This window comes from Bactrocera dorsalis, chromosome 4 (assembly GCF_023373825.1).
Source record: "Bactrocera dorsalis isolate Fly_Bdor chromosome 4, ASM2337382v1, whole genome shotgun sequence".
Lineage (NCBI taxonomy): Eukaryota > Metazoa > Arthropoda > Insecta > Diptera > Tephritidae > Bactrocera > Bactrocera dorsalis.
Window position 1 is genome coordinate 41,156,386 of NC_064306.1, and position 16,866 is coordinate 41,173,251.

The 16,866-nt window shown below is 36.7% G+C and overlaps 3 protein-coding genes across 3 annotated transcripts in view; 1 reads left to right on the forward strand and 2 right to left on the reverse strand.

The window, feature by feature from the left end:
* Positions 1–2,220, reverse strand: part of LOC105222400 (plastin-3) — a 38,097-nt gene extending 35,877 nt beyond the window's left edge. Inside the window, exon 1 of the mRNA XM_011199720.4 lies at positions 1,599–2,220. Within this exon, the coding sequence (XP_011198022.1) occupies positions 1,599–1,673 (75 nt within the window). The 5' untranslated portion in view covers positions 1,674–2,220. The remainder of the gene's footprint in view (positions 1–1,598) is intronic.
* A 367-nt stretch (positions 2,221–2,587) lies between these two features.
* Positions 2,588–3,877, forward strand: LOC105222399 (histone deacetylase complex subunit SAP30 homolog). Its single transcript, XM_011199718.4, has 2 exons — positions 2,588–3,354; positions 3,450–3,877. Exons 1-2 carry the CDS (start codon positions 2,956–2,958, stop codon positions 3,576–3,578), a joined length of 528 nt encoding a protein of 175 aa, XP_011198020.1. The 5' UTR covers positions 2,588–2,955; the 3' UTR covers positions 3,579–3,877.
* Positions 3,878–3,973: 96 nt separating this feature from the next.
* Positions 3,974–5,726, reverse strand: LOC105222397 (exosome complex component RRP45). Its single transcript, XM_011199717.4, has 5 exons — positions 5,555–5,726; positions 5,098–5,470; positions 4,457–5,041; positions 4,155–4,382; positions 3,974–4,098 (listed from the first exon to the last, which is right to left on the reverse strand). The coding sequence occupies exons 1-5, from the start codon at positions 5,618–5,620 to the stop codon at positions 4,055–4,057; spliced, it is 1,296 nt and encodes a 431-aa protein (XP_011198019.2). The 5' UTR covers positions 5,621–5,726; the 3' UTR covers positions 3,974–4,054.
* Positions 5,727–16,866: the final 11,140 nt, after the last annotated feature.

A 16,866-nucleotide genomic window follows, 5' to 3' on the forward strand; every position in this document is an offset into this window, starting at 1 on the left:
TCGTAGCACCCAAGAGCAAGCCAAGTGTGCACTATTATTGAGTTACAATCATGCTCAAGTAAAAATAAGGCATTAATGCTGTAGTTACATGTGTATGCATACTTGTGTGTATTTGTGTATATTGTACATACGGTCATACATACTATATACATACATACATATGTATGTAAACAAATGAATGACAATCGGTGCCTTCAACACTGCTCCCGCGCCTTTATAGGTTCGTCGTTGGCGATGCAATAAAATTTGCAGCTGTGCAGTAAATATGGAAAATGCAGTCAATAATGGAAATCATTGCAAATGTGTCTTTTTTTTTTGTATTTTTTTTTTTTTTGTGTGGAAGTTAATTGAATACGCTGATTTGAATATTACTGCATTAGTTGCCACAAATCATATTTCAAAAACTTCCAAGTGATTCAAATATTACGAGTACATAACTTTAATTTGATTTTGTTATGGAACTGATAGCATATACCTACATAGTAGTAGTTTCCTATGAAGCATCTGCATACATATAAATGTATCTTCTATGTAGCTACGCCATTGAACTTGACAACTCACATGCGATCCGATTGCAGCAGTACCATAGGCACATAATATGACATACATACGTACATATGTATGTTCATGCATTGCATGAATGTTATGCATAGCAACGTTATCCATCGCATTCGATAGCCAACACAGCTTAAGAAACATCAAATTGCGGAGGAAGAGCCACACTATGTGGGGTTCTCGAATACAGTAAAAGGCGTTGCCGGCAACGTGTAACAGAAGAGCACTGAGGGTTTTAATGCCACAATTTTGCGTTTGTGTTTCATTGTTACAACACAAATTGCACTTGAAAATAATCCAGTAGAAATATACAAAAAAAAACCGGCAATTCGACGTTTAGTCAGATTTGCTTTAAAAAAATATTTCCCCAATATTCGTCAAAATGTCGCCGCTTATATATGTACATATATAAGTACGTAGGACACCTAGAAGCTAGCAAGAATTCATTTATCAAAGCCACCCTTGTTGCGAATCTAGTTCCATCATGGGGGTGCAAAACTGCACTATTAATAATCCACTTTTGCGCTTTGAATATACTATAAATCATTTCTGTCTAAATTTACACTACTTTATTTCTATAAAGACACTCCTTTAAATCAGTCTGATTGTAATGCCCGCAGAAGGACTTTATATTCTATCCTGTATACACGTTGTACCTAAGCTCCACAGTTCAGCGGCGTTACGTCCCATCACTCATTAGGTGACCTCGCCCTCAGTTTGCGCATCAGTCGTCTGTTTTACCACTACCTCAACGCGACTGCAGTATGACTCATCAAGTGCGTCAACTTGAGATATGCCAATTTGGCGTAAATTTTTTTAAAACATAATTTTGTAACTTTATTCTGCTCATACAATAAGTAAAAAAAAACACCACTTGTGCAATTAATAATGTAGCGACTGCCACTAACGCGTCGACTTCGCTGTACAGACAACGTCAGCGTCGACCGCTTCACATTCTGCTAGCATTCCACAAACACATAACCAATCAACTATTCTATTCTGTGTGGGGGGTGCAGCAATGTTTTTTTGTATTGTTTACTTACTTCTGTAAATTTCTCCAAAATTTCTGCCTTTTCATCCGCCGACAAGGTTTTTGTGAATTTATTTAAAACCGACATTTTATGTGTTTTTGTTATTTGTTTATTAATTTTTTCGCGAACCAATTTTAATGTGGAATTCTTTGCACCAACGAGCTAAACTGCTTTTTTACTTTTTCCTACTTCTTCGCCGACGACAACGGCAACTGCGACAATAACAGCAACAGCGGCGTTTTCTTCCGCTATTTGGTGTATGTGTGTGTTCCTTCAGCCACTTTACAACTACACGGACAACACTCGCGACTTTCGGATTCTGGCTTTGTAATTCGCGATTTCTTTCACTTATTTCAGATTTAATATATTATATTTGTGCTTTCGTTGCAATTTTCCTCAACTTTTAGTTACTGCTGAAACACGCCGCAGCAATGCACATTCCCAATCACTTTAAATTCACTCAAAGAACACAAATAAAACAAATGCAACGTGTAAATGTAGTTATTTCTTTTTTCTTAATTATGCTATAGGGCGGGCGGGACAAGTATTTTATAATTCTCTAGCGTTGCTTTCCAATTCGATTTTGCGAACTAAAATGAAATTGACTACTCTGCTTCAACACTTGCGAAAGAATGTAAAGTGTAATCGGCGTTTAGTTTTCAGTTTCGTTTTGAGCAAGACTTTGAGTATACAGGGTTGATTCGAGGCTTCAATTCAGTGTTTACTTGTCTCTTTAAAAATAGTAAGATTTTTTTCAAAATCGACGGTTAATGATTATCATTATAATATAATTAGTATAATTCTAAAAATAATCTTACAATTCTATAAAAGTTTTAATTTTTAAATATATCAACACTGCATATTTTTCTGGCAATTTGCTTCTGAAAAGGGTGTGAACATTTCGTACAAGCCGACAGTTGACGTTTGTAAAAAATGTTGCGTTTTTCAACACTACATTTTTCGTATACGCTTTGTCACTTCTTTCTTTATTTTATTGTTTCCAATTGTAATTTTTATTCTTTTACATTCGTGATGTCTCTGTGTAAAGTTAATTCTACAAAAAAAATGTTTGTTTGTCCAGATTCAACTGCAAGCAAACTAAGCTAAGAAAAAACGAATAGTTAAGACAGTTCAGCAAGAAAAGAAAATATATAAAAAAGTCTACGTGACTTTCATGAAGAAAACGTTGAATGCGTTGCTGCGTATCCGAGGAGTGAGGTGTGAAAGTTTTGCTACTACGTAATTGTGGAATTGATTTACATGAAAATTACATTGTGTAAAAGCTTGAAAATTCAATAAATATCAAAACTCGTGAGGAAAATTTTAACTTTACAGAAAACTAGTTTGTTATTGTTAAGTAGCTGTTAACATGAATAACGGTGGGTTCAGTTCGGCAGACGAGGACTCTCGTGATGGCCACAGTACATGTTGCCTTATCGATGATGACGAACGTTGCCGCAATCCTGCTGGAAATGCCAGATATAGTAAACGTATACAAAAAACTGTGCAACAAAAACGTCTAAAACTGCGTAATGATCCCACTGCGGAACGCATTTACATCTGTGAATATCACAAATCGCAAATACAATCTGCACGCAGTAAACGCCGACGTAAGGAATCTGAGGAGGATAGCAATGAAACCGACAATGAAACACCAGATGTCGTTATGCCGGACCTCTATCAACTGCAAGTTAATACATTGCGACGATACAAACGTCACTATAAAGTGCAGACGAGACCTGGTATGAAGCGACAACAGTTAGCAGACGTAAGTGTATAGTTGTTGTATATGTGTTAATTCAAATATTTTCGACAATTCAAAGTTATAGTTTCAAAAATATAATTTTTTTTTCTAATTTTCAGACCATCATGAAGCATTTCAAAACGATACCGATCAAAGAGAAGGAAACCATCACATATTTCGTGTACATGGTTAAGTCGAATTCAAATAAGCTGGATCAAAAGAATGGCATTGGCAATGATACAACCTGATTGAAGCGCTGATAAGTCTTCAGCTTGTTAATTGGTTGCTATTACCCTACAACATATTTATTGCGCCAATGTCTGAAGCAAAAAGACCCAAAGCTTCTTAAGCTTCCTTATGTATATGTATTTAGTGCTAAGTGAATATTGCTTATATGGTGTAATCGTGTTCATGTTGACTTTAATTTGAAAAAGAAAAAAAAAAACAATGTGCAGTTATATTATGTATAGGTATGTTTATAGAAATGTAAAATAGCCAACTACACAACTCTGTTGAATAAAGTCATTGTTCGATTTTTGCAATACTATTTAAATAGTAGAAAACGTATATGTTAAGGGGTAAAGGTTGCGATGTGATAATATGAAATTTTCACACTGAACATCTGAAATTAATAAAGCTGGTGTTTTGTTTTGCATGCCTAGGCATATTTATTAAAATCAGTTCTTAATATTCTAACAAGAGATGTATGAAAAATTCAATTTCCTCACAAAATAACTTTTGTTTCTTCCTCCGAATCACTGGCATCATCTAGAGTTAGAAATATGTAAATATAAAATTGATCACATAATTTATATAAAACTTACGTTGCAAATGTTTTCGACTTAATTCACGTTTTGACTCCTTTTTGGAAAATTTACGCATTTGTTTTTCCACTTGTTGTGAGAGGCTGCGTTCGCTTTCATCGCCTTCGTCGGCGACGTTTTCCGAGCACATGCTTTCAACATTACTCTCAGCGTCATCATCATCCGGTACCCATTTGATGTTAGACTGATTGGATTCTAACAGAGCCGACTTGGAGTCAATGGCAACGACTGCGGAATATTGAAATTATCATTAGCATATTTACATGTTATGTTTTAAACACAAAAAGTGGTTTGATGGTCACCGTTCTTTTGGGCATCTGAGTCTTCTTCCTCACTCTCATCTTCATTCCCACTTGTTTCCATTTCATTGTCTTTCTTTGACTCGTTTGTTTCTTGCATTTTAAAGTTACGTAGACGCAGCGACAAACGATTTTCCGCCAAAGCTGTGATCTGATTGAGACGCACACACTCTGTGAAACCGGTGTTTTTATTATCCTCTCTTGCGTTTTTATCGAACTCCAGTGTTTCCTTCACATAATCAACTACAAACTTGGCACGTCGCGCTGCACGAGTGGCGCATTGCAACAAGAGTGTGGAACTTGTAAGTGTTGTGCCACCTAAATTCAAACAACACAATTCACGGAATGAATTCAAGCCAAAAACTAGCGCAGAATCTGCGGTACGTTCCTCCGATGCGCTGGGATCGGCCACAGCCAAACGTCCATCATCGAACAGGCAATAGCTGACACAAACTGGGTAGTGATGCAACACCATAGGTATTGGTTCCTTTTCAGCTGCGGAGTGTATATGCACATCATTATCAATAATGCTAACGTCCGGCCGTTTGAAGTGTAATAACGCGCTTAGCGCTGCTATTGAACAGCAATCTGAAAGAAATAATGTTTAAAAATTGTGTGCTATTTGGATATAAAAATCTACATACCAATTAAGTTGCCTTCATGATTTAATACATTCAAGTCTATACGCAGCAGCCACACGCGCTCCTCTGAGGTAACACAAAGCGATTCCAAGTCTACACAACGTGAGTCTTTAAATGTACGCTCTAAAGTGCGACTAATTTGCACATTTAACTCGGAGTTACGTCCGGACTCGAAATGCGGCGCTGCCATCTGCCCTAATTCGACATTTATATAAATAATGCCTTCGTTGGGTCGTGTGGACTTAGGGACACCCAGCTCACAAGATACTTGCGCCAGCACCTTGGTTTCGCCGAGCGCAACGAGTGCGCTGCCCCAATCTGCACCAAAATTAATTGTTACCTTACGAAATTCATCATTTTTGCGACCATCCAGGCGCTAGAAAGCATAATGAGGAAAATTATGATTTTATAAACCGATTATATTGTACCGCGTGTTTGCCGCTTTGACATGGCCACTCACCAAATTTTGTTTGACTGCCTGCGTAATAAAATTGCGCTCAATGGTGGAAAGTGGCGTTTCCCTCATTTTACGTTCTACAAATTGTGATTTTATTTGATAATAGAAACTAAAAGGTTTATTTAAACGACCAATATTTTGCCAACGCTTGTGTTTTCTGCACTTTTCTGTTTATGGTGAGAACTGTGAGGTTAAGGTAGGTGGTATTTACGAATGAAGTGAAAAGAAATTGAAACGAAAACAATTCGAAATGACAGTAAAATGAAAGAAAACATCAACGAGAATCGATGTTCGAGACTCGAAACACGTTTCTTGTAGGAAATTAATTAGAAATGTCGTAATTGCGGGCCCTTACTTGCTACGTACAAACTCCTGGATGAAGATTATCTCAGTATCTATGATTGGGAATTCGCAAAGGATAAATTGATATCTCCAAAAATCTCCCATCAGAAAATCCGTTGATCGAAGACTAATTAACATTTTACCATCAGATTTTTGTTTAATTTGAAAGAACATTAAAAATTGAAATATGACAATCAGCTGTTTTTTTTAATATTTGTGACAGCTTGACAGATATATACGCTACTACTGGTGGTTTATTAAGAAGTATAATTTTGTAATTCCCATAATTATTCCGATTGAGAAACCCCCGTCATTATTTTTGTGGACAACCGTACCTTTGCTAATTTTAAAAAAGTTAACTGGGCCCGCTGTACACCTTGGGTTCAGACTGCAAAAGAAACTGAGTTCAGAGAAGCACTGCGCACCAAAGCTATCGACAGCTTTGACTATACTTCCACAAGTTAATTGGAGTTCGATCATCCGTAAAAGCATAGGAGTTTGAGTTGGCTCCCGAAACAAGATAATGTCTGGCCCAATTTTGTTCCGAATACTGTAGCAGGACAAATTCCTACGTATCCAGAATCGACCTCGATATACGAAACCTATACACTGCATGCACTGAGTTCTTCCACGACTCTAATCCCCTCTTTGCATGCCCGATAAAATTAACTCACCACCCCAATATCCCTAAGATCAATACCTATCGAAACAGTTCGTTTCCTGGACCTACCGTTAGGTGACTTCGATAACAATTATCTAGATAGCTGCTACAACAACAATAACATCAACAACGTTTTAAGCTTAGTTGATCTGAAGTCGAAATAGGATAGCACTTCGAGTCTTACAAGCTTTTCTTGGTTGTGAAAAATCTTTGGATTACCTTATCCAATCCCATCCCAGACAATGAATTTGCCCGCATGTTACAACAAGAATAATCCTTACTTTCATACCAAATGTATTCAAGGAGTCTTACGGAGAAGAGCAGAAACCTCCAAATTCAGCGAACCTGACACAACCCAAAGTTGGATACTCTTGAAATACCAGGTATGTGGTAAAATGGAACAGTGTACTCATTACCACAACATGAGACAACGGATAACCAGCCTGTGTTAACGCCCGATATCGCTTATCACTTATTATATTTCAATATAAGTGGCTTCTGGAAGATGCACAACCCCATATTAGCACCTGGCGATATAAACATCTAGTTGACTAGCGGCCTCGGTCACAAAGGACTCGGTCAAAAAGGAGATTTCGCTCTCGAGCTACTGCTTAGGGATAATACAATGAAGTGGTATACCAACGGATCGAAAACGTCGGAGGGAATTGGTGTAGAAGTCGTAGGACCACGCACTAAACTATCCTTACCTATGGACGTTTTCCGACACAACTATCCCAATGAACGTATAGCTATACTCAGCGACAGTCAAGCATCACTAAAAGCGATCTCTGCAGGAGTGTATAGATCTAGGTGCCTGGTCACAAAGTTATAGCCGGGAATGAACTGGCTGATGAGCCCCCACTCCGAAGCATCCACCAACATGGTAGAACTCGAACCTTTCATTGCGGTTGGTCTCCCTACCATAAAGGGGCTGCTCCGCAAGGATGAAGGAGTGAACAGGGAGGGGTATTGGCAACAAATTCAAGGCATGCACCATGCCAATTCGATAATGGGTGGTGACAACATTAAAAAGCTTAAATATGTAATCAACCACCCAAGGGAAAAACTCAGGCTACTTGTCGCCTTTTACATTGGCCATTGCAAGCTGAAGGGTCTAACTTCTTGTGCAACTTGTAACTTCTGCGACATAGATCCAGAAACTCCAGAGCATCTGCTACTTGACTACACCGCAGTCTGTAAGCGCAGGATAAAGGCCCTTGGATCCATGTTTCCAAAGGGATCACATCGCCTCAATAGCATCTAGCAGTATATTAGAATTTATCAATATGCTGGGGCTAAGTAAGTCGTTGTAAGAGAAGGCACAATAGACTTTAGGTCACGGTGTAATCCTCATTTATTTATCAAATCTATCGAATCAATGTGTTAACAATACTAAGTCCTGTGGTGCTACTGTGCTCTTAATGAAAGCCATTTCAATGGTAGGTTGATGTGTACAGGTCGGTAGTAAAAACTTTCCAAGCTACTTTACGCTACTGGTTAAAGAATAAGGTAATGTTTGAGTATGATAGAAAAAGATTATACTTGGATTTTAGAAATATGAGCTGTGAACTCCCTAAATAAAATCCAGCTTTGTGTGTCATTGTAACACTCTTGGGTATCTTTGGCTGTCTGCACCCAGTAGATTCACAATTTAAATGCAATTTATTTATTTTTAAAATTTCTAGCAATTAAGAACGAGTGTGTAGGTGGGGCTATTAACAATATACCGACGCACAGAGTCAAAAACTGGTTGCGAAGAATAATAAAAATTATTTTAGAAAATTTTAAATGAAATGAAAATATGAAAGAATGCACAAAAGAGTATCATATGTATGTATATACGTAACATTTTATACAATTTAAGTCAATTTTTAAATAAATAGGTATTTGTTTCGTGGTATTATGTAGATATGTACAACTATGTATATTTACAAGTGAGTAGATTTCAGTCCGTACGTATTGTACATATATATGTGTGTCTAACGGTATATTCACGTATATATTTTTGCGATTGTTCTCAAATTTTCTTTTATTTTATTCACATTGCAATGGATGTCATGGATCTCAGAATACTCAACTTATAGACATATGTATGTATGTGTGTACATATCGACATGTCTACATATAAACAAAAATACATATATATTCATATGTTTACAGGGTTGCGATTTTCTAATTAATAAATCTTGGATTAAAACTAATCATAAATATATGTACATATGTATGTATATAATATATTTAATTTGAAAAGTGAAGCAAAAAGAAATATGATTTTTTTGGAATAATAGATCAATTGAAAAGTCCCTGGCCTGACACAAGGATGATGTTACTAGAATTAAATCTATATGCTTTTACTTAGCCCTAATCTTCAAACACTCCAGCTCTGAAAGTATTCGACGCAGTACCCGCCGGGGGAAGCAGAAGAAGAGGAAGACCTCCACTCCGTTGGAACGACCAAGTGGGGAAGGACCTGGCTTCCTTTGGAATATCCAATTGGCGTCACGTAGCGAAGAGAAAAGAGAACTGGCGCGCTGTTGTTGACTCGGCTATAATCGCGTAAGCGGTGTCTACGCCAGTAAAGAAGAAGAAGAACCTTCAAACGATGCTTGTAAAGGGTGATTTTTTAAGAGCTTGATAACTTTTTTTTTAAAAAAAACGCATAAAATTTGCAAAATCTCATCGGTTCTTTATTTGAAACGTTAGATTGGTTCATGACATTTACTTTTTGAAGATAATTTCATTTAAATGTTGACCGCGGCTGCGTCTTAGGTGGTCCATTCGGAAAGTCCAATTTTGGGCAACTTTTTCGAGCATTTCGGCCGGAATAGCCCGAATTTCTTCGGAAATGTTGTCTTCCAAAGCTGGAATAGTTGCTGGCTTATTTCTGTAGACTTTAGACTTGACGTAGCCCCACAAAAAATAGTCTAAAGGCGTTAAATCGCATGATCTTGGTGGCCAACTTACGGGTCCATTTCTTGAGATGAATTGTTGTCCGAAGTTTTCCCTCAAAATGGCCATAGAATCGCGAGCTGTGTGGCATGTAGCGCCATCTTGTTGAAACCACATGTCAACCAAGTTCAGTTCTTCCATTTTTGGCAACAAAAAGTTTGTTAGCATCGAACGATAGCGATCGCCATTCACCGTAACGTTGCGTCCAACAGCATCTTTGAAAAAATACGGTCCAATGATTCCACCAGCGTACAAACCACACCAAACAGTGCATTTTTCGGGATGCATGGGCAGTTCTTGAACGGCTTCTGGTTGCTCTTCACCCCAAATGCGGCAATTTTGCTTATTTACGTAGCCATTCAACCAGAAATGAGCCTCATCGCTGAACAAAATTTGTCGATAAAAAAGCGGATTTTCACATTTCGAACCGAACACTGATTTTGGTAATAAAATTCAATGATTTGCAAGCGTTGCTCGTTAGTAAGTCTATTCATGATGAAATGTCAAAGCATACTGAGCATCTTTCTCTTTGACACCATGTCTGAAATCCCACGTGATCTGTCAAATACTAATGCATGAAAATCCTAACCTCAAAAAAATCACCCGTTATATGCCGTATTTTGTTATTGATTCATCATGCATTTAGCAGTTTTTAATGTTATTTTTTATATAGGGAGTGGGCGGGGTTATCATCCGATTTCATCCACATTCACACTGTCGGTAAGATTTCATAAAAGAAATGTCTTAAACGAATTTGACTATTGCAGCTTTGGTGGTTTAGACGATATGCACATTGAACCTATTAGAGGGCGTGGCCACGACCACTTTTTCTAAATATTTACCTACAGGCGTACCCCCACTACTATTCTTAGGCGAACACCTCTTCATTCGATGAAAGTTTCATTCCAGCGAGCATTCTTTTGAGTTCTGAGAACAGGAAATAGTTGCTGGGGTTCGATCTAAAAAATACGGTGGATTCAAGCAATTCGAAGCCCAATTCATAAAATATTGCCGTCGTTTTCACTGACTTGGTGAAACAGCACTTTCGCACTTCAGACGGTCCGGTAACTCTATGTATTAGTCGCTGTAGATCGTCCTTCCTTTTTCAAGGTGTTCAATAAAATTAACTTGACAATGGACTGTGCGTTTTCCGACGCTTTGGAGCGGATTCATCGTATGCAGTCCACTCAGATGACTGTCGATTGAACATTGCAGTGAAATGTTGGAGCCATCTTTCAGCCATTGTGACATAACAATGTAAAAACTCGGGTTTAATATACTTGAACATCTCCAAACACTGGTCTGAATCATCAACTCGTTATTTTGTATGGTGAAAAGCTAGCTCGCGCGGCACCTACTTTTCACAGAACTTCTAACACCCAAATATTCTTGAATGATATGATGTAAACGTTCAGTTGATATCTTTAGCGTTCGTGCTATCTTGAGCGACTTCACTTTATGGCTTTCCCAAACTGTTTTGTGGACTTTGTTGATGTTTTCGTCGGTAACAGCCTCTTTTGGGCGTCCACTGCGTTCGCCGTCTTCGATCATCATTTTATCACGCCTGAACTTAGAATACCAATTCTTGATGGTTGATTTTCCTAGAACAGCGTGCGGAAAGTCGTCATTAAGCCAAGTTTTTATTTCAATTGTAATTTTTTCCCTCCAAAAGCAATATTTTATCAACACGCGAAATTTCTTTTTATCAATTTTTTTAACAATAACAAAAGTTGCTTTACGCGAAGTGATATACGTGTAATTCAGAAACTAAAGACCCGAGAGCTGTCAATACATTAAAATTTACCCTCGAGAAGATTATACGAGACGGTGTCAAGATCGGACGATGGGCGTGGTACCGCCCACCTTTAGGTAAAATCACATACATATCTCAGGACCTGCTCTACCAATTTCAACCAAATTCGGTATGTGACATTCTTCTGATATTCTTATGTTACAGTGTGAATATGGGTGAAATCGGCCTCCTTTCCATATAACACAAATTTAAATTCTATTTGATTCCTTCACTTTTTATTATATAAATAAATAAGTCGTTAATATAACGAAATACAACTTTTCCCGAATAGTGTCCCTGAAGTATGCCACCCTACTTCGACAAATTATGCAAATCGGTTTTGTCAAACCCCTACATACCGAATATGTGATCCTAGTACTTAATACTGACTTTTGGCCGAAAGTATCGATCAATTTATGGGGATATACAAACAAAATTCAGAGACTATCCTTTCCTTAAAATAGTAACTCTGTGTACCAAAAATACGTTAAATCGGTTCCCTGAGCCCTCAAATTCTTAATACAAAAAATTTTTAACTTCCAGGTCAGTTACCTCAGTGAAACTGAGAGATCGTGTTTTTCTCATAACAGTGTATTTTTGTGCCTATAATAGATACAATTGGCCCAAAAATTTGACCTAGCCCCACTATAACTATTACCAAGATTTTTGAACAGCTGGCTGACTTTACTCCATATGATTGGTTTTACGCCTTATATTATTTCTCTGGCTATGATTCTTGCAAGTTGTAAGAGTATAAAACGTTCGGTTACACCCGAACTTAGCCCTTCCTTACATGTTTTTAATCCGATTTTCGAGATTACAAATTTAGAAAATATATTGAATTAAGATTTTCAGTATTTCAAAATATAACAAAAATTAATTTTAATGTTAATTCAATGGTGCATTAATTGTAACCCTGTATGTGGTACACAAGTACATATACATACATATGTATGTATGTACTGCATATGTACATCTAAAAATGTACTTTTAAAAATGTTTTTTGGAAAGTAATATTTATATGTAGCTGGCAGTGGCTATTTAGTGAATAGTATATGGACTCCAATGCATGTTCGCACATTACCACAAATAGGTACATATATATACATATGTATATATTTAAATATATACATACGTGCTGCATGTTCGACTTATATTGTTTATGAATTTTTGTATACATTTTCCACTCGAAGTAGGGCTATTTTTCGACTTGATATAAAATGAACAGATGCCAGATGAGGGCACTGAGCATATATACATATTTATATATATATGAGTTTGTGTGAATAGCTGTGCATTTACATATTTATACCAACAGATAAATGTATTCAAATTCCAGCTACTAACTACGCCCGCACTAAATACACATACGCTTATGGTAGTGCATGTGTGTGAGTAGATTTTTCTTTGTGTTGACGAACACTTGCAAATGACTAAAAATTCACACAACGCCTGCGGGTCATAGACAAGCATACACCAACACACGGAAAACTGAACACCTACACACACACATGCAAGTACACACACACACACAGAGAAGTGAATGCCACTGTAAGCAAGGAGCGGTAAAGCGCCATGAAAAATCGCCGCCTGCAGCAGCGGACGCTGGCTAAAAGCAATGGCCAACTAACTGTAAAGGCAACCAACCGAAAGTCTAAACGAGAGCATTTCATTTTATTTTTGAAAATAAATATTCACAAAAACAGCTACTTGCCTACATACATACATACATACATACAACATTTCCAAAAATAGTTTTTCTATGTTAAACATTTTGTATTTTGGCAGCTTGGCTATTTTTTCATAGCAACGCGTAAACACACATACATACATACATTTGTAAAACGCCTTTTATTTATTTTAAATTTTTATTTTTGTTGTTTCATTAAATTTCGACTTGTGTTGCTTTCGAAAAATTCGAAATGAATTCCGAGCAAGAAAATTTTGTGAATATTATTGTGGAAATTTTGTATGCGTGTTAACTTAAACACATGTACATTGTTGTTGTTGTTGTTGTTGTTGTCTGCTTTATTTGTGTAGGCGTTCACTCGAATTTTGTAGGTAAATAAAATTTGTGCATTTGCCTTGAGGGCGGGCTCAGTTTGCACACATAACCCTTTTGTTTGAAGTTACTGTCGAAGTCAGTGCCACAAATGCACACACACTCGAACATATCAAGTAAGAATTTATATGTTGAATGAATTTGAGAGAAACTCATCTGCTTTGACCTTTCATCCGACTTGTTTTGCGGCATAGTCATTTTCAAAACTGATGTGTGGCTTTAGAAAAAACTTTTCCACTGAAACTGTCTTCAAAAGCACATAGCCACATGCAAGCTTACACACATACAAGCTCATTCACATATAAGTAAGCTTTTAAATACATATATTCATTTTATATTTTTCATATCCATGTATGTGTGTGTGCCTTTCCTTGCAGTGTGAAAATATTTAAAAGACAGGCGAGTAAAACAAATAACGTTATATGCATGTGTTAACCGTTATGTGTGTGGGTTATTAGTCATTTTGTCGAGATTTCATTTGTTGAAAGGTGAAAAGTTGATCAAATTAGTTTCGCACAAAAACAAGCTTTCCTTTGTATGTCTTCCTGGCTGCTGAGGTTTCATAAAAACAAAAGCGGTGACATGAATTAAATGGGAAACTTTATTAAATTATTATCGATTTAATGCATTTGATGTCGAAAATAGCAATTTGAGATATTTAAATGAATGAAGTTGACAAAGAGTTTAATTTTTTTTAGTAAAACATTTAAAAATGATAATTTGATTTTTTTTTTTAGTAATAAAGGGGTACTTCTAATATACATAGAAAAGCATTTTGAAGCAAAAAATTAAATATTTTTTCAGTAACACGTGAACCGGCAGTTGTAAACGGTCCCTCCATCAACCCAAATAAAACCGAGATAGTTTTATTCACTAAAAGCTACAATATCCCGGAGGCACCGCTGCCGCGAATGAGAGACAGCGAAATATCTGAGGCTCAGAGATCTTCACTCACTTTGACTTAATAATGGAAATTAAACGCCTCTGCAAATTTCTACCAAGTTTTTTGCTAATCTATAGGTTTGAACACAGGAGGTCTTCTTTTCTTTGGCCTCACAAAGGACTACATATAGCACTCAGCGTGTGATCTCCGATCAGCCATCTAACCTAACCTAACCTAACACGCGAACTCAGTTCTTTTTAAAAAATGCTATCCAATGCGTCAGTGAATCCGACCTTCTTCTTTAATAAAACCAAAAAAAAAAAATCTCCACCAGAAGACATTGTCCATACAATGACCTACAGTAGAAAAAAATTTAAAGGTGACAAAATGCTGGCGGTTAGAAAGGAGTTAGTTTATTATATGGAGCACTGTAAATAAAAAGGGTGAGTTTTTGGAGACAAGAAGAAATAAAATGCTTATAATTTAATTATATTGGCACGAATATAGCTTTAATATAAAGATAAGGTTTTGCTGTTATGGTTTAATTTCCGGCAAGTTTCGCGGCTGGTTCGAATAAATTCAAGCTAAGAGAGTTAATTTTCGACAACCTTTTGCTGCAATAGGGGCTGTATGTCAGCAACAATACACCGAATATTCTCTTCCAAGGCGACAGTCGTCTCGAGATTATCTGCGTAGGCAAACCATTTCACATAACCTACAAAAAATAGTCTAGCGATGCTAAATCGCACTATCGCACATTCTTGTTGGAACTAAAGATCGTCCACATCAACTTCCTCTAATTCAGGTACGAAAAAGACGTTAAATAGCTCTTTTTCCCAATGACTGTTACATTGGCAGCTTCATTTGTAAAAAAGTATTGACTTATGAGTCCTTCTACCCACAGAGTGCACTAAACAGAGACTTTTTGAGAATATAGAGACGTCTCAATAATGGCTTGTGAACTCCACATAAATGCGGCAATTTTGTTTATTAACATATACATTTAATCAAAAGTGAGCTTCATTGGGAACAAAATTTTTTTGAGAATCGGAATCGGTGGCCATCTCGTTTTGGGTACATTCCCGAACGCTTGACGGTTGTTTGGCTTCAATCTTTCCTCGAGTTGGATTTTGTAAGCCCGAAAATCAAGATCTTTCTGAAAAATCTTTATTAAAGTGGATGAGCACAACAACAGTTGTGGCCCGCCTTTGGCGGATGAACTCATTAAGATCTTTTTCGATATTCTGCTCCAGAGCAGCAATAGCGTTTTGCCCAGTACGGCTTCTTTGAGGATGCGGAATATCGACTAGAATATCGTGATGCGAACACGATCTGTGGTTGCTCGAATTACCGACTCTGCTAGGCGATTATGCCGACGAACCATTATTTAAGCAATAAATTTCTGCGATTCTCAAACGTAAGTCTGATTATTATAAAACCGTACAAAAACTGGGTATAGATGAAGTAACAGCTATCAAAAAATACCAACTCCGAAACAAGTATTGTCTAATTGAAAACCACACGACAAAAAAAAAACACCCGTTACAGAAAAAGCATCTTTCGTTTAACAGTGATTCAATAATTTTTCGGCCAAGCTTTAGAAGGCTATTCAGATTCTTTACAATATATTAATTGATACGCGGATGGATCTTGAAAGTAGTTAAGTATGTTTGTGAAGAAATATTAGAATTCTCTATCGCATATAATCTTCTTCTTAAAATTTTCTTTTGGCATATAAATATAAATACATTTGTTGAAGTTTGATTAAAAATACGAAAAGGCTTTTTCGACTACCCAATATTTGTTATAATAGTAGTTCTTAGCAACAATTCGAGAGATAGTATTACAGTTAGTAAAATGGTAATTGACTCTCCTTTCTCTTCAGTTCTAAAAATCTTTTGACAAACTATAGCTTTCAAGTTTCTGTTAACCATAGAATTAGGTACTTCCGAAGTAAATACAAAGAAGTATTAGCATTAAGGCCTACTCTGCAAAGTCGTTTTCTGGCATTAAGAGATCATTTGGTCATGAATAGGGTAGTTCTTTAGTCCTTCAGTGGTTGCGTTTAATACCAAAAAAAGCCTTGCCCAGAATTTCCGTCAATGAATTTTTCCTTCAAGGAAACATTAAAAGTAAATTTTCCAACAGCGTGGATGAATTAAATAAAGTGTTGCCATTCAATATGAAATTTTGAGACAAAGACTAGTCAGGTCTATCTCTAATAATTTTTTTCTTCGATTTTTCATCAATGAGGAAATTCAGCACATTACACAAAACACCTGTCCAGACGTCAACGATAATTTCCGCTGCTTGTTGCAACAGTGCCAAAATGATCGACAATCACATAAGGTTGATGCAATTTGTAAAAATAAAATACTGAATTGAATACTTTCATAATAAATAAACAATTTCAATTTCATTCTTCTAGTTCGAGAAGTGAAAAAGACTTATGATGCAGCAAAAGATGACTTTTTTCGAGTGTACTGTGTGAAAGATTAAAGACCTTATTGTGTGGCTTTCGGCCTGGAAAATCAACAACTGACCAGATATTCACCATGCGCCAAATATTGGAAAAGACCCGTGAAATGCGAATCGACACTCACCACCCCTTCGTCGATTTCAAAGC